At 42.2% G+C, this 18,339-nt stretch overlaps 1 protein-coding gene across 1 annotated transcript; it reads right to left on the bottom strand.

The window, feature by feature from the left end:
* Window positions 1-586: 586 nt before the first annotated feature.
* On the bottom strand, window positions 587-895 carry LOC145040716 (TMV resistance protein N-like). Its single transcript, XM_078988623.1, has one exon. The coding sequence runs from the start codon at window positions 893-895 to the stop codon at window positions 587-589; it is 309 nt and encodes a 102-aa protein (XP_078844749.1).
* Window positions 896-18,339: the final 17,444 nt, after the last annotated feature.

The following is an 18,339-nucleotide window of genomic DNA, read 5'->3' on the forward strand; positions in this document are numbered from 1 at the left end:
TAAGGAATCTAAGCTTGTTAAGAACCTAACATAAGAAAAAAAATACAAGACAAGATGAATATTGGTGTAATAACAATAGAATGGATGTAGAACATTACAATGAATCATGAAAAAACAAACAATCAATCATATTTCTACCTTGTTTTCTCCCGCTTCCCAAAGTTGTATGATTTGACTGTTAGTCATCTCAAGTGAAACAAGATTATTTGCTTGAAATGCTTTGGGTAAAGACCAAAAAGGGTAATAATCCACACTTAGATATTGTAAAGCATTTGGAAAAGTCCGGGTTATCTATATTATTAAATTCCGAAGTACGGGAACGATATCCAAGATCCACGGCAAGAAGTCTAAGTTTTTTCATCTTTCCAAGACCTTTTAGAACAATATGCGGATTGAGTTTCTCGGCGTGGACTAGTATACATCTTGTTGCTTTAGTACCCTGTCATCAAAAGACAGTCAACATGAAACCGAAGTTGTAACAAATGAACATGTATTAGTTTTCCCCAATTAACTTAGAAAAAGAACTTGACCCTTACCAAATAATTAGCCAATATCTCTTCAATTTCATCGGCGATCCATAATCGGCTCATTTGTGAGGCTTATCTGGGTGAGAGCGACGAACAATATTCCTGCCCATTTCTTGAATATGGTCATGCATTCCAATACATTTGTAACCTTTACTATTATAATTAGAAATAGTTATGAGAGATCTTTGCTCAAGAACTCTTAAACCATTACTAGCATGTAATCCGCAACTTTCAAGTGATTTTATTGCATTATCTTTCCGCCAGCCTTTCATGATGCATGCAATATCTAGGAATATTTCCTTGTAATCCTGCTCTAGACCAATATAACTTAATTCCAGCCTTTTTAGTGTTTCTGCTAAAGGAACCATTTTTAGTCTTTTTAAGTAATCTACCCATTCAAGCTCATTTTTACCACAAAGAAATGATCCCAAAACTCTGACCGTTAAAGGAAGGCCAGTAGCATAACCTACAACTTGTTTGGATAGCTTTTCATATTGTTGAATATGTTGGGGTTGAAACAAACTTTTATTCAGAACTAGAACAAAAGGAGGAGCTTACTAGCTCAATTACAAGAAAAGAAAAACAACCCTCTATTACAAATACTCACTCTATCACTCTCTGTTTTTGTGGTGCCTTACAACTGAGATTACAACTTCTATTTATACTAAAGCTAGCCACTATAAGTACTGTGGCAATTTATTGTGTTCATCGTATGAATAAAGAGGCTGCCGTTTCTAGTTGTTATTGTCAACAAAGGAGGCATTCATTTGTCAACTAAAGAGGGTGGTGCAGCTACTCATGGCAGGTTCACACCCAAGTAGGTTTACACTCACATTCTCCCCCTTAAACCTTGGCTCGAGATTCGTCACTCCGATCATGTTTCGCATTTCACCATGTTTCACGTATGCTAAAGCCTTTGTAAAGATGTCCGCCCGTTGATCCTTCGAGTTGACATATTCCATTATAATTTGCCCACGTTCAACACATTCTCGTATGAAGTAATAACGAATGTCAATGTGTTTGCTTCGTCCATGAAACACAGGATTTTTCATCAATGTGATTGCTGACTTGTTATCAACATATAAGGTGATAGGCATGATATGGTGTCCCGTGAGCTCCTTCACGAGATTAGCAAGCCAAATGGCTTGACATGCTGCTATTGTAGCTGCCATGAACTCGGCTTCACATGTGGACAAAGCAACAGTCTTTTGCTTTTGGGATTGCCAAGTTATCGCATTCCTTCCCAAACAGAAAATCATTCCACTTGTGCTCTTGCTATCAACAGGGTCACCTCCAAGATCACTATCGGTAAAACCAACCAAATCTTCAATTTCACGACCTCTTCCATAGTTGAGTCCATAATCAACGGTTCCTTTTACGTATCGTAAGATGTGTTTCACAACTTGAAAATGCAAAGTGGTTGGTTCCTCCATGAAACGACTTGCAATTCCAACCGAAAAGGACAGGTCTGGTCGAGTGTGAGTCAAGTACCTCAAACAACCTACCACTCGCCTATATTCAGTTGGATCAACTTTTTCACCATCTTCATCCTTCTTAACCTTTAACTTAGGTTCCATTGGTGACGTTGTCGGATTGCAATCCAGCAACCCAAAATGCTCTAAAATCTTCTTTGCATAAGCCGTTTGTCGCAAAGATATTCCCCACTTCTTTTGCGAAACTTCGATTCCAAGGTAGTAAGAAAGTAATCCCAAGTCACTCATTTCGAATTCTTTCTTCATTTGTTCTTTGAATTCGACAACGTCGTTAGTGTTCGACCCAGTAATGATCAAGTCATCAACATAGACACCAACAATAAGAATTTTGTCTTTTGAGTTCCTTTTGTAAACAGTTGGGCCTTGTGAACTTTTTGTAAAACCAAGACTTTTTAAACTTTTATCCAAACGAATGTTCCAAGCTCGAGGAGCTTGTCGTAGACCATAAAGAGCTTTATAAAGCTTGAACACCTTGTGACTGTTTTCTTTATCAACATATCCTTCTGGTTGGGTGACATAAACCTCCTCTTTGAGATCTCCATTGAGAAAAGCCGACTTGACATCGAGATGGTGGACAACCCACCCATGTTGAGCTGCTAAGGCAAGAATGAGCCTTACGGTGTCAAGTCGTGTTACCGGTGCGAAAACTTCATCAAAGTCGACTCCTTCCTTTTGTACAAATCCTTTTGCTACAAGTCGAGCTTTATGCTTCACCACTTTTCCCAAGTTGTCTTTCTTCACTTTAAACACCCATTTCAAACCGATTGCTTTGTGTCCGAGTGGTAAATCGGTAAGTTACCATGTCTTGTTCTTCTCGATTGCATCCAACTCTGTTTGCATAGCCTCCTGCCATGCCTTAGAGGTTACCGCCTCTTTAAAATTCAAGGGTTGATCCGATGCAATCATCAACAATTCTTCGGGTTCAAGGAACACATTTTCGGTTTTTGTAGATGTATGTTGTAAAAGTCGAATAGTGTGTATTGTAATGACTCACATTTGTATGTTATTTTACTAAGTCAATTTTGTATGCGAAGTGTAGTATGCGAAGTGTCAATGTATAGACTTAGTATATTTTTTGTATGTTCCCTATAAATAGGGACTTAGGCTTGAAGTAGACAGAGGAAGATCGAAACACAATATCTCTCTTCAGCTTACTCTGTAATCAGTCTTAATAAAACAAGATCTGATTAATATTTACTCCTTGTGTTCATCATCTTTTCATCATTCAAATCTATCGTTTCTTTTCTTAATTCTCGATAACAATTCTCATCAATTGGTATCAGAGCAGGATTCAAACTGCTTAGATCTGATTTTCGTATAAGAATCATTTGCTTTTTGAGTTGCAAAAGTTACTCAAAATTTTCCGTGCATTTTTGGTTTTGAAAATCACTTTTGATCTTCAGATTTGAATCGATTCTGTATTTGAATTGTTAAGTCGAGTAATCGATTAGTGATTTTTGATCAATTCGTTTGATTGAATTCTGAAATTCATCAAGTTCTCAAGTTTTCAGATATTTTTCTGAGTTCATCAATGGCGAACTTCAATATGAATACAATGACTTCTTTCTTCATTTTCTTGGTTCCTCAACCAAAATTCCGATGTTGATTCCAGAATACTATGATCAGTGGGCTGATAGAATGGAAGATTACTTAAATGGAATTGATGAAGAACTTTGGAATTGTATCGATGGAACAGTACAAGCTCCTGCTAATGTTCAACAAATTGGATCATCCACTGGATCTCCTGATGTTGAAGTTCAAAGAAAACGACTGAAGGATAATGAAAAGAGGTGCATGAGGGAACTAAGAGGTGCTCTACCTCCTGTGGTTTACAATTACATTCGTATTTGTAAAACAGCCAAAGACATCTGGAATACTCTAAAAGAAAAATATCAAGGTAGCGAAAAGACGAAGATCAATTATGTGAAGCAATGTCTGTTTGAACTGAAGGAATTCAGACAAAGGGATGCAAAAACTCTCGAAAGTTACTATGATCGTCTGAATGAGCTTATGTTTCACTGCAATAGGTATGGTATCACTAGATCTATCATGGAATTCAATTTAACTTTCATTATGGGTCTTCGCAAGGAATGGCGAAGTGTGAGCATGATGATTAAGAATCAACAAAGTTTTGATACAACTAAATTGAATGATCTCTACAATCAACTGAAAACACATGAATATAAGGTCTCAGAAATGTATGAAGAATCAAAACTAGCTATTGGTGGTCCTTTGGCTCTAGTTTCAAAGGCATCAGAAACTGATGAAAAAGATGGTTCAGATAATAAAGGATTTTTGATAAACTCTGATGATGAAGCTGTAGCATTATATTGAAACAACAGAATTAAAAAGTTTTTCAAAAAGCCTTTTAATCCAAAAGGAAAGATTAATGATGCGAAAAATGTTGTCACAAGGACTGGAGGGGAAGAGAGGAAGAAAATGGAGAAAATTGATGAAAAACAGAAAAATGCGAATGAAGAGAAAAAGTTGAAAGGTGATTCAGGAATTTATTGTCATTATTGCAATGGTGCGAATCATTTCGCAGCTGACTGCATGTTGCGAAAGAAAGAAGAGAAGAAAGAAAAAGTTAAAGATGAAGCATACTACTCCGAGAAGATTGAAGAATTACGTGCTAAGACCAAAGGAGTGTCATTGGTTGCTAAGGGAGAAACTGCTGAAGAAGAAAGTGGAACTTATCAGATCTGGTCTTCAGGATCTGATGATGAGGAAATGAGGCATCCCACCCATGGAGCAATGTTCGCAAGTTTTGAGGATTGCGAAGAGAACATTTCAGGGAGATGTTTTGTGTCTAAATCCACTGACAAGTCACCCATGACAACCAAGGTACGTGCAATTCTTGAATCTTTTAATATTCCTTTATCTGCTTATGATGCTGAAATTGTTTCATTTGATGATACTGTGGCTTATTTTGATTCTGTTATTGTGTCTGCTAGTAATGAAACTAAGAAATTAAATGTGCAACTTAGTGAGACACAAAGAGATTTAGAAATAAAGAAGAGCAGAGTTGAAAAATTGGAAATGCAAGTCAAAAATATAGATTGTGATAGGAATAATCTTACTAACGATGTTAGGTTATTACTAGCACAGAGAAACATATATTGTAATTCTGCAAAACGTTTGTATGCAAAATTAACAGCTTTACATCATTCTTCTGATATTAGCAAAGAACAACATAGGAAACTTTTACCTTTTCTTGAGTATGAACGTGAAAAAGTTGATGTTGTTTCTTATGATTGCGAAAGCACAATTGCTCGATTTGACAAAATACCTGATGATAGATATTCATATGGTATTGTCAAAATTGATGAATTTTTGAATGTTGATGAGTTGGTTAACATTGTCAATGAAAGTTTGACAAAGAGTGAACAAGTGAAAATCATAAAGAAAACTGAAAATTCAAATCTTGCATCATTGTTGAATTATGCTGATATTGATGAAAATTCTGATCATGTAAGTGAAATCAGTGAGATAGAAGAGGAAGAAGAGGTTGATTGTTCTCAATTGTCAATCATTAATATCACATCTAAGATCAAAGGTAAAGAAATAATAGTTGATTCAATAGTAGAGGATGAAATTGATAAATCTTCAACTTCGCAACATTGTATGTTTGATAATGTGGAAGTTGAAAGCTGAAAATCTGATGACACAGATGTAAATAAAGAAGAAAAGAAAGTTTCAACTGAAACACCTCAAAGGATTGTAGTTGATCAAGTGTTTGAAAATACAAAAGAATTTGATAAAATTTTAAATGATAAAGGCGCACATTATTTGGAAACCAACACTGTGGTATATCCAAATTTTGTATGTACTGATAAAACTATTTTTCCAAATCAAAGTTTTGTCACTACTGGAAATGCTGAGAAAGTTCTTCCTAAGTTTAATAAAATGATTGAAAAAGATAATCAAAAGTCCACGATTGAAGGTTTTTTCGCAACTCAAAACACAGAAGAAAACAATTTAACCAAAAATCCTTATGTGTTTCAAAAACAAAAATCGGCACAAAAATGGGTGGTTAAAGGTGAAAAATCAAACAAAATTTTTCAAAAAAGATGAAAAACCAAAGGTTGAAGTGAAACTAAATTCTCATGAATTCAAATTGATGGTTGGAAACTATTCAACAGAAAATAATGTTTCAAAAAGAAAAGCAAGAAAAGCAATTTTCTGGCAAGTTGTGTCTAATGAAAAATCAAGAGATGAAAAAGAACAAATTTCAAAAACATCATCAATTGATAAAAACACAAAAACATATTCAAGTTTTCATAAACAAATAAACTTTGTTGACAAGGTTCCATATGTTCGCAAATATGACAACAAACGAAAATTTGAGAATTCGCAAAAAATTGCAAATAATCAAAAGTTTCAAAATGTTGGCAAATTCACGAATACTTCATCAAGTTTGAAGAACTCAACTCAAGTCAAAAAGAAATTTTCACCAAAACAACCAAATTTTCCAAATCCTTCAATATCAAAACCAACCAAAGTTTCATACAAAAAAGGAAAATCTGATGTTAGTACGATAAATAATTGGAGAAAACAGTATGCTCCATACTCCTGTGACACTCCATTATCTTAACAAGTTCATCCAAACACCAAGATGAAGAGGCATAGTTCTTGGAGAAAACAATGATGTAGAATTTTGAGTCTTCAATGGATCTGATAAGCTCATCACTAATGTTTTTCCCTTTTTGATTCTCTGGTTGTCCTTGTAAGTATGAATGCTTTTTTGTTTAAGAGCTTGATAAAGATGATCAACGAAGTTCGTACGGGTGTCTTCACCCCTAAAACTCAAAAAAACATCATACTTAAAGCTCTTGTGAACAAATAAAGTTGTAGAAGACGCCATTGAAGGTATGATCGAAGGATTTGTTGGATATTTTAATAACCAAAACGTAAAACGCGGAAGCATAATATGAAGATCTTTAATCTCGAATCTAATTAAAAGAAACTTAAACATCAAAGAATGTGATGAGAATTGTTATCGAGAATTGAGAAAAGAAAAAATAGATTTGAACGATTGAAGATGAAGAACACAAAGAGTAAATATTAATCAGATCTCATATTGATTAAGACTGATTACAGAATAAGCAGAAGAGAGATTTGTGTTTCGCTACTGTGTCTATCTCTACTTCTAGCTTCCATCCCTATTTATAGGGAACATACAAAAAATATACTAAGTCTAGAACTTTTCACTTCGCACACAAAATGACTTAGTAAAATAACATAAAATGCGAAACAATACAATACACTATTTTCGACTTTTTACAATTTACATCTACATTCTCCCCCTTTGTAAACAGTCGATGCAATTCAACTCAAAAGCTTTTGAATTGCAGAGTGAATTGTCCTTCGCACTTCTCCATACCAGGAGATCACCTTCTTGAGATCTTTCTTGTCTCCTTCATTATTATTCTTGCAGTTATTCATACGTACAATGAAGTGCGTATATTGCGAAGAATTATATCTTTCAATCTCCGAGACTTTGAACAAAATTTTCTTCGGTTTTCCTTTTGTATCTCTTCCAGAAAACACCATGCCAAATGGTTTTAGGCATATTTCACCAACAACATACTTCGACAAAGCTGATTGAGTTAAAGTTTCCTCCCATGGAACTTTTACTTCTCTACCCAGCACATTTGCTAATTCTTCATCTGTAAGAGCCAAACAGTCGAAATAGTTATCGATGAATGTCTTCACATGTGCGAAGCCAACCTTGAACACATCTGTCTCAGAGCCTTTAAGATTGTTTTCTTCCATATGCTTCAAGATCAGAGCTACTTGAATTAAATCATTGCAGTTCATCAATGGAAAATCAGCTACTGTGAAGTCATATTGTTTGTTGTCTGCTCTGATAACAAAATATCGGAAATTTTGAAGCATGTCTTCAAACAAAATATATCCTTCTTAATTGTCAGCACCTTTTTGATCTTCATTAAAGACAAAACATCATCTGGATTCTTCCCCAAGACTGCATGAAATCTGATTTTCATGTGAGTATAATCATCAGGATTATCAAATTTCTCACTAATCTTATATTGAGCAGTGATGAACAGCATTTCGTTTATCGGGAAATCCAATTGACAATGATCTGAGTTCGCAATATCATAACTTCTTTTCGGCTTCTTCTCGAACTCATACATCTCCCTTCCCACAACTTTCGACTCTATTGTTTCATTGTAACAGCCCGGATTGCCAGGTATCTTTATTGTTTTGATTTTTGGTGTTTTGAGAGGGGACTCGGCGAGTTGGAGCTCAGACTCGCCGAGTAGGGTCGCGATTCTGGACGTGGGATTCGTCTGGACTCGGCGAGTCCAGGATATGGACTCGGCGAGTCCGTGCTGTTTAATGAAACCCTAATTTCTCGGCTTTGGGACCTATTTAAAGGGCCTTATGGCCGTCCTTTGCCCCCAACAGTCCATAGAGAGAAACCCTAGAGTGCTTTAGCGATTTGAGAGAGAAAGCAAGCATTTCTTGACCTTTGTGTGTTGTTTAGCAAAGGAGAGGAAGGTTCTAGCCAAGAGGAGGCAAAGGAGATTGCTAATCTGTGGATTTGGTGCTTAGATCTTCGATCTAGAGGTATGATTTCGGCTCATCTTCTGTTTTGTGAAGTATATTTGGTTTTAGGGTTTCTTGTGATCCTTGTTGGGTTGATTGGATGGCCAAATAGTCCCTTGCTAGTGATAAGGCCTTGGATCTGGATCCATAGAGGTCCAGAGAGCCTTATTCATCAAGCTTTATGGAGAACAATGGAGGTTACGACCTTGAGTAGTGATATTTGTGGGTAATCCTTCATATATGGTCATATAGAGGTTGTTTGTGCACCAAGTCTAGGGCTTTACGTGGTGGTTCAGTCTACGAAGGCCAGATCTATGAATTGTTGGAACAGATCTGACCTTAGAAGCAAGTTTGAGTAGAGGTGGCAATCGTGTCGTGTCGTGTCGGGTTCGTGTCGTGTCAAAATACTAAACGGGTTGAAAGTACTTGACCCTAACCCGACCCATTTAATTAACGTGTCGTGTCGTGTCAACCCGTTTATTTTCGTGTCGAGTTCGTGTCGGGTTTCGGGTTAGGGCTATACCTTGACATATGTCGTGTCATGTGAGGTTAAAAGATTGAACATGTTGAAAGAGTAGGAGTTAGGTAGGCGGAGAGGAAAAACTAATAGTTTGGAGGCAGAATAGATGAAGTCATAGCAAGTTCAAATGACAAAATTAAAAGAGTGGGAGTTGGAGAGGCGGATGAAAAGGTCGCGAGGATGTGAGAGTGGTGAAAGAGACTGGGTATTTTGGGAGAGAATGGAAAAACTGAAATTAAGTCTTGATCTAGACGGCTAAGTCATTTCAAAATTACAAAACTAATGGTTTTGGTTTTGTATCTTTCTAGTTTATTTAAATAATTCAAAAAATTTGCATATAAATAAACGGGTCATTTTCGAGTCATATTCGAGTTGAAATTCTCAACCCTAACCTTACCCGTTTAATTTTCGTGTCGTGTCGTGTCAACCCGTTTATTTAAACGGGTTGAAATATCTTACCCAAACCCGTTTATTTCGTGTCGGGTTTCGTGTCGTGTCAATTTTTGCCACCTCTAAGTTTGAGTGATTGCATGGCATGGACTCGCCGAGTCCTATGAGCAGACTCGGCGAGTAGCTTGAAGATTGCCTTGGATCGGCCAGTGAGTGATCCAGTTGATTCACGGGTTGACTCAGTGAGTCAGGACGAGTTAGAGAGGGTCGACAGGTGGACTGAGTCGAGCTGGGACTCGCCGAGTTGTTCTTGAGAGTCGGCGAGTTGAGTCAGGGTGGCCCCGCGACTCTCCCAGGTGGAACTCGTCGAGTCAGGGGAAGCACTCGACGAGTAAGAAGGGAATCCTAGGGAGTTGACGAATACGTCTAGACTCGCCGAGTTGCCCTTGTGCACTCGCCGAGTCCGGTCAAGTTGACCGTTGACCGTTGACCAGAGTTGACCTATGTTTGAATTCTTAGGGATAGTCAAACTTAGAAGATAAAAGTGTTAACAAGAGATGTATGATGTTATAGGGAGATTGTAGCTCGGCGGATCGAGCACAAGTGACTTCGGGATTTGCTAGCTATCGATATTCACGAGGTGAGTCTTCTCACTATACTGTACCCGGAAGGGTTTGACTGTGTGACCGGAAGGTCGGATATGATATGAGACATATGTGCTATCTGTGATAAGTTAATTGTTATATGTGCTATGTATGATTTATGTGGGCCGGAAGGCATTATGTTATGGGCTGGAAGGCGAATATGTTATGGGCCGGAAGGCGTTGCAATGTGGACCGTAAGGTTGGCGTGGGTAGGACCGGAAGGTTTACCCAGTAGGGACGGAAGTCCCCTGAGACACATGGACCGGAAGGTCCGGGCCTGGAAAGGCGTATGTGCGTAAGTTGTATTTTGGGGAACTCACTAAGCAATTATGCTTACAGTTGTTGTGTATGTATTTCAGGTACTAGCGAGGACCGTGGGAAGGCGCCGGCGTGATCTGTACACACTGATAGATGATTTATGATCTTGGGATTCATATGATTTGTATTATGATATGACACGTGGGATGTTTATGCCTTATTTTGGATGAAAACACTTTATTTTGAAATGAAAATTTTGTTTGAAAACTTACGTTGTTACAAATTGGTATCAGAGCCTTGGTTTGAGGGATTCGGGTGCACCTTCGGGCGTAACTGAACTCAAACCGAGGATTTGAGGAAAACTTTTAAAATAAAGGCATAAACTCTTATAAATGATTTTGTGGTAAACAAGAATGAAGCAGTGTGTACGATCAGTCAGCGCCCGAACGGTAAAGATCCCCAAAATACCTTACAATGTTATGTTAAGAGATATGATATGATCTGATATGAATTGTTATGCATGCTAGAAGACTAGGTATTCATGATAGGACTAGAGTGGCCTAATTTGTGATGCCTTAGTCTAGGGAAGTTTGCCGATATGAGATGCTTTGATAGCGTGCGGGTAGTTAGTGCATAACAAAAGTAGAGTACTCACTATCCGGGGTTTGGGGAGGAAGACTTGGGATGAATGCTGATGCGGTGTGGTCGGTAGTATTGGGCCCGTACTACCGAAGGCACTGGATCAGTGGGCAACCCAAGTAAGAATCTCTAGATATCGGAGACTGAGTAGGGTTGCGTTATCGAGTACGATTATACTCGATAGAGTCTCTGATAGTTTTATGTTGTATTTCAGAGACATCATGGTTGGACCACGCCACAGACCGAGTACGAGCGGTGTGAGTGACGAGGAGATTTGTCAGATGATTCATGAGGAGGTGGCTGCAGCGATCCGGGCTGAGATTCCGGAGATGTTTGGGTCTATTAAGACCACCTTGATGGAGACTTTTGATGAGCGGTACGCCGCATTGACTGAGGCTGCAGCCGCTGCAGCTACCACAGCTGTGGCCGCTGCCAGGACACAGGGGGGTGACTCGTTGCTATTTCGGGAATTCAGCAACACGAAGCCACCCGAGTTTGATGGGATGCAGGATCCGATGAGGTGGATCGCTGATATTGAGGGGTGCTTCTACACTTGTTCATGTCTGGAGCATCTGAGGGTATGGTTCGCTTTGAACCAGCTCCGTCTGGGAGCGAAGGATTGGTGGAAGTTCGTGACGGCGAACTTCACTTTGGCAGAGATTTCAGCTGTGACGTGGGAGAGGTTTACCTCTATGTTCAGAGACGAGTACGTTCCCCCGGTGGAGAGGTAACGGTTGGTTCAGGAGTTCTTGACCCTCAAGCAGGGTACTGATTCGGTTACGGTGATCACGCGGAAGTTTCATGAGAGGGCGATGTTCTGCCCCGAGCAGGTGTCCACAGAGCAGGCTCGGATGAGCCGGTACTTGGGTGTGTTGAGGAGGGATATCCGGGAGTTTGTGTCAAACTCCACATATCATACCTTTGCTGAGCTTCAGGCGAATGCCAGGAAGCGTGGGATCGAGTTGGAGACCCAGGCCAGGGAGGAGGCCGAGTCTCAATGGGTGGACCGGCGGCCGGCTCAGTCTCAGCCGGCAGCCAAGCGGACTAAGTCTGCCGATTCGAGGATGGGAGGTCCGAAGGGCCGCACTTGCGGAAAGTGCGGCAAGGGTCACAAGGGGACATGTCGATCTGGTGCTTGCTACAATTGTGGCAAGGAGGGGCACATCGCTAGGGATTGCCCCAAGGGGTTTATGGTTTGATTTCATTGCAACCAGACCGGCCATCGGAAGGCCGAGTGCCCTCAGCTTCTTCAGGGATCTGCACCTGCTGCCAGGGCTACTGAGACTCGACCGGTGAAGGCCGAGGCCTCGAGGGCTCGTGGGAGAGCCTTTCAGCTGACTGCGGAGGAGGTCCGCGCTGCGCCCGACGTTGTGGCAGGTATGCTTTATTTCATGTATTTATTTTGATGTTGAGATGTTATGCTTATTTTATGATATGCGTAGGTACTTTCCTTGTGAACTCTGTGCCTGCTTTAGTGTTATTTGACTCGGGTGCGAGTCGGTCCTTTGTATCTTTGGCCTTTAGTCAGCATATCAGCGTTAGTCGTGAGCCATTGAGTCGGCCTCTGAGAGTTTCTATAGCTGACGAGAGAGTGATTTGTGCCACGGAGGTTCTTCGGGGATGTGTGTTAGAGATTTTCGGGGTTGAGTTTCCAATTGATCTGATTCCTATTGCGATGGGTGATGTCTGTGTCATTGTGGGCATGGATTGGTTGAGCCGATTCGGCGCAGTCATCAACTGCGAGCGTCAGCTGGTGACTATACGAGACCCTAGTGGGGGAGTTCTTTCGGTGTACGGTGAGGGTACAAGTTCGGGATCAGCCTTTTGTTCGGCCGCTAGGGCGAGGCAGTGTCTACAGAAGGGCTGTAAGGGTTTTGTGGCGTATGTGATGGATACGCGAGCGACTTCCGAGAGATCGAGTTCAGTTGAGGAGGTACCGGTGGTACGTGAGTTTCCAGATGTCTTTCCCGAGGAGCTGCCGGGAGTACCTCCTGTGAGGCAAGTGGAGTTTGGTATTGATTTGGTTCCGGGGGCCGCACCTATTGTTAAGGTGCCTTATCGTCTTGCACCTCCAGAGATGCAAGAGTTATCCTCGCAGCTTCAGGAGTTGCTGGGGAAGGGATTCATTCGGCCGAGCAGCTCACCGTGGGGAGCACCTATTCTGTTCGTCAAGAAGAAGGATGGTTCACACCGGATGTGCATTGATTACTGGGAGTTGAACAAGCTGACGGTCAAGAACCGTTACCCGTTACCAAGGATCGACGATTTATTCGATCAGTTGCAGGGAGCATCTTGGTTTTCCAAGATCGATTTGAGGTCGGGATATCATCAGGTGAGAGTGCGGGATGAGGACGTCCAAAAGACAGCATTCAGGACACGATATGGGCATTATGAGTTACTGGTGATGCCTTTTGGGCTCACCAATGCCCCGGCGGTGTTCATGGATCTCATGAACAGGGTATGCAGGCCGATGTTGGATCGGTCGGTGATTGTATTTATCGATGATGTTTTGGTGTATTCGAGATCTAGAGAGCAGCATGAGGAGCATTTGAGGGAGGTCCTTGGGGTATTGAGATCGGAGAAGCTTTATGCAAAGTTCTCCAAGTGTGATTTCTGGTTGCGGTAGGTCCAGTTCCTAGGACATCTCGTTAACCAGGAAGGGATTCTGGTTGATCCGGCCGAGGTTGAGGCGGTGATGAGTTGGGAGGTGCCGAAGTCACCATCTGAGATCAGGAGCTTTCTTGGGTTGGCAGGGTATTATCGGAGATTTATCAAGGATTTCTCCAAGATTGCAGTGCCGCTCACCAGATTGACCCGGAAGGGTGTCGCATTCTCATGGGGTCCCGAGCAGCAGACCTCCTTTGAGACACTTCGTTAAAGGTTGTGCGAAGCCCCGGTATTAGCTCTCCCGGAAGGGATGGAGGATTTTGTAGTATATTGTGATGCATCGATTTTGGGGCTGGGTGCGGTGTTGATGCAGAGGGGTCATGTGATAGCATATGCATCGAGGCAGCTGAAGCCTCATGAGACGAGATATCCCACGCATGATCTAGAGTTGGGGGCAGTAGTGTTTGCTCTCAAGATTTGGCGTCACTACTTGTATGGGGTTCGATGTACGATATACACGGACCATAAGAGTTTGAAATACTTGATGGATCAGCCCAACCTAAATATGCGTCAGAGGAGGTGGTTGGATGTGGTCAAGGATTATGATTGTGAGATCCTGTACCACCCAGGTAAGGCTAATGTGGTAGCCGATGCGTTGAGCCGCAGGGCGGAGAGCACTCCACTACGAGATGTATGTTTGAGATTGACGGTGATAGCTCCGGTATTGGATGCCATTGATGGGGCACAGGCCGAGGCTGTGCGACCGGAGATGCAGAAGAGAGAGCGGGTCGTTGGTTTGGTTTCAGAGTTTGTTACGGATGGACGAGGGCTTATGACGTTTCAGGGTCGGATTTGGGTACCGTTTTTGGGCGGTACGCGTATTACTTTGATGGAAGAGGCTCATCGGTCGAAATTTCCGATCCATCCGGGGGCTACGAAGATGTATTTGGATTTGAGGAAAGAGTATTGGTGGCCCTGTATGAAGAGGGACGTCGCTTGGTTCATTGAGAGGTGCTTGACCTGCCGCAGGGTTAAGGCCGAGCACCAGAGACCGCATGGCAAGTTGCAGCCATTAGAGGTTCCCGAATGGAAGTGGGAACAGATCACTATGGATTTCATCACCAAATTGCCGAGGACTGCCAGAGGAGTTGATGCAATTTGGGTGATTGTGGACAGGTTGACGAAGAGCGCTCACTTCCTTACCATCAGTGAGAGTTCTTCAGCGGAGAAGTTGGCGGAGATATATGTGAGGGAAGTGGTATCTCGGCATGGGGTGCCGATCTCGATTGTTTCGGACCGTGATGTGCGCTGCACTTCCAGATTCTGGAAGAAATTTCATGAGGAGTTGGGTACTAGATTGCATTTTAGTACCGCATATCATCCCCAGACAGACGGCCAGAGCGAGCGGACGATTCAGACGCTTGAAGACATGCTTCGAGCATGTGTGTTAGATTTCGGGGGTAGCTAGGATGCGTATTTACCCTTGGCAGAGTTTTCCTACAACAACAACCATCATTCGAGCATTGGTATGCCACCCTTTGAGCTGTTGTATGGCAGGAGGTGTCGGACCCCCATTTGTTGGGGAGAGGTTGGGCAGAGAGTGATGGGCAGTACAGAGATCGTGCTTCAGACGACAGAGCAGATTCAACAGGTCATACAGAGGTTATTGACCACCCAGAGCCGACAGAAGAGTTATGCAGACAGACGCCGGTCCGAGCTTGAGTTTCAGGCCGACGACTTCGTTCTCGTGAAGGTCTCTCCTTGGAAAGGAGTGATTCGATTCAGGAAGAGGGGCAATTTGGGACCCCGGTATATTAGGCCATTTTGTGTGATTGCTAGGGTAGGCCGGGTAGCCTATCGTTTGGAGTTGCCAGCAGAGTTGGGGCAGATCCACGACACTTTTCATGTGTCGCAATTGAGGAAGTGTATAGCCGATGAGTCGGCAGTGGTTCCATTAGAGGATATTCAGGTGGATGCGAGCCTGAATTATGCCGAGAGGCCTGTGGCCATCAGGGATCAGAAGACCAAGGTTCTGAGGAACAAGGAGGTACCTCTGGTGTTGGTTCAGTGGCAACACCGGAAGGGATCGGAGATGACCTAGGAGCCGGAGCGCGAGATGCGGGAGCAACATCCGGAGCTATTTTCAGAGCGAGACTTCGAGGGTGAAGTCTAGTTCTAGTGGGGGAGAATTGTAACAGCTCGGATTGCCAGGTATCTTTATTGTTTTGATTTTTGATGTTTTGAGAGGGGACTCGGCGAGTTGGAGCTCAGACTCGCCGAGTAGGGTCGCGATTCTGGACGCGGGATTCGTCTGGACTCGGCGAGTCCAGGATATGGACTCGGCGAGTCCGCGATGTTTAATGAAACCCTAATTTCTCGGGTTTGGGACCTATTTAAAGGGCCTTATGGCCGTCATTTGCACCCAACAGTCCATAGAGAGAAACCCTAGAGTGCTTTAGCGATTTGAGAGAGAAAGGAAGCATTTCTTGACCTTTGTGTGTTGTTTAGCAAAGGAGAGGAAGGTTCTAGCCAAGAGGAGGCAAAGGAGAATGCTAATATGTGGATTTAGAGCTTAGATCTTTGATCTAGAGGTATGATTTCGGCTCATCTTCTGTTTTGTGAAGTATATTTGGTTTTAGGGTTTCTTGTGATCCTTGTTGGGTTGATTGGATGGTCAAATAGTCCCTTGCTAGTGATAAGGCCTTGGATCTGGATCCATAGAGGTCCAGAGAGCCTTATTCATCAAGCTTTATGGAGAACAATGGAGGTTACGACCTTGAGTAGTGATATTTGTGGGTAATCCTTCATATATGGTCATATAGAGGTTGTTTGTGCACCAAGTCTAGGGCTTTACGTGGTGATTCAGTCTAGGAAGGCCAGATCTATGAATTGTTGGAACAGATCTGACCTTAGAAGCAAGTTTGAGTGATTGCATGGCATGGACTCGCCGAGTCCGATGAGCAGACTCGGCGAGTAGCTTGAAGATTGCCTTGGATCAGCCAGTGAGTGATCCAGTCGAGTCACAGGTTGACTCAGTGAGTCAGGACGAGCTAGAGAGGGTCGACAGGTGGACTGAGTCGAGCTGGGACTCGCCGAGTTGTTCTTGAGACTCGGCGAGTTGAGTCAGGGTGGCCCCGCGACTCTCCCAGGTGGAACTCGTCGAGTCAGGGGAAGCACTCGACGAGTAAGAAGGGAATCCTAGGGAGTTGGCGAATACGTCTAGACTCGCCGAGTTGCCCTTGTGCACTCGCCGAGTCCGGTCAAGTTGACCGTTGACCAGAGTTGACCTATGTTTGACTTCTTAAGGATAGTCAAACTTAGAAGATAAAAGTGTTAACAAGAGATGTATGATGTTATAGGGAGATTGTAGCTCGGCGGATCGAGCACGAGTGACTTCGGGATTTGCTAGCTATCGATATTCACGAGGTGAGTCTTCTCACTATACTGTACCCGGAAGGGTTTGACTGTGTGACCGGAAGGTCGGATATGATATGAGACATATGTGCTATCTGTGATAAGTTAATTGTTATATGTGCTATGTGTGATTTATGTGGGCCGGAAGGCATTATGTTATGGGCCGGAAGGCGAATATGTTATGGGCCGGAAGGCGTTGCAATGTGGACCGTAAGGTTGGCGTGGGTAGGACCGGAAGGTTTACCCAGTAGGGACGGAAGTCCCCTGAGACACATGGACCGGAAGGTCCGGGCCTGGAAAGGCGTATGTGCGTAAGTTGTATTTTGGGGAACTCAGTAAGCAATTATGCTTACAGTTGTTGTGTATGTATTTCAGGTACTAGCGAGGACCGTGGGAAGGCGCCGGCGTGATCTTTACACACTGATAGATGATTTATGATCTTGGGATTCATATGATTTGTATTATGATATGACACGTGGGATGTTTATGCCTTATTTTGGATGAAAACACTTTATTTTGAAATGAAAATTTTGTTTGAAAACTTACGTTGTTACATTCATAAGAGTAAAGTTTCACAGGATCTCCTTTGTTCATGGAGGGAGGATCACTTGCCCTTTGCCTCATGATACTTTGAACTTGTCTCATTCTCTCCAACTCAGCCTCTGCATCAGCTTTCAACTCCTCCTTTGATTTTTCGTATAATATTCCTTTTCCTTTTCCTACAACATCTTTCTGAAATTTTGAGCTTAAACCTCCTTCATTTTCTCCAATAACAACACCTTTTGAAACTATTTTTGTGGTAATTGTAGTTGAAGAAATCGGTTTCGTAGGAATAGGAAGAGTAGCTACAAGCTGAGTCGATATCACTTTTCCAACTGTTTTTGCCTCCTCTTCTTTACTTCGAATTTTCTCTCCCCCTTGCACCCCTGTGTAAACAGGTGGAACACTCTTCGGTAGTAAAGAAGTGAAATTCGTAAGTGGAGCAAGAGCTTTTTGAATTGCTTGTTCTAAAGTATTAATCTTTAGAGACAAGAATTCAGGAGTAAGGATTTGAGTTGATGAAGAATGCGAAACTGCTGTTTTAAGCTCAGTTACTAACTTTATCAGCTGATCAAACTTCTCCGTTGTTTCGGCTTTATGAGCTTCAAGAACAGGAATATCATTAAGCTTTTGGAGTTTAGAAGAAATCTCCACAATCTGATTTTGAACATCTGCTTGTTTAGTATGAACATCCTGAAGATCCTTCGCAAGTTCAGACTTCAACTCTTAAATCT

This window comes from Lactuca saligna, chromosome 4, assembly GCF_052625555.1.
Source record: "Lactuca saligna cultivar CGN05327 chromosome 4, ASM5262555v1, whole genome shotgun sequence".
NCBI classification, from domain to species: Eukaryota; Viridiplantae; Streptophyta; class Magnoliopsida; order Asterales; family Asteraceae; genus Lactuca; species Lactuca saligna.

Bases quoted from the DNA above. Each gene is read 5' to 3' on its own strand.
- LOC145040716 (XM_078988623.1), bottom strand. From the start codon at position 895: ATGGTTCCTTTAGCAGAAACACTAAAAAGGCTGGAATTAAGTTATATT.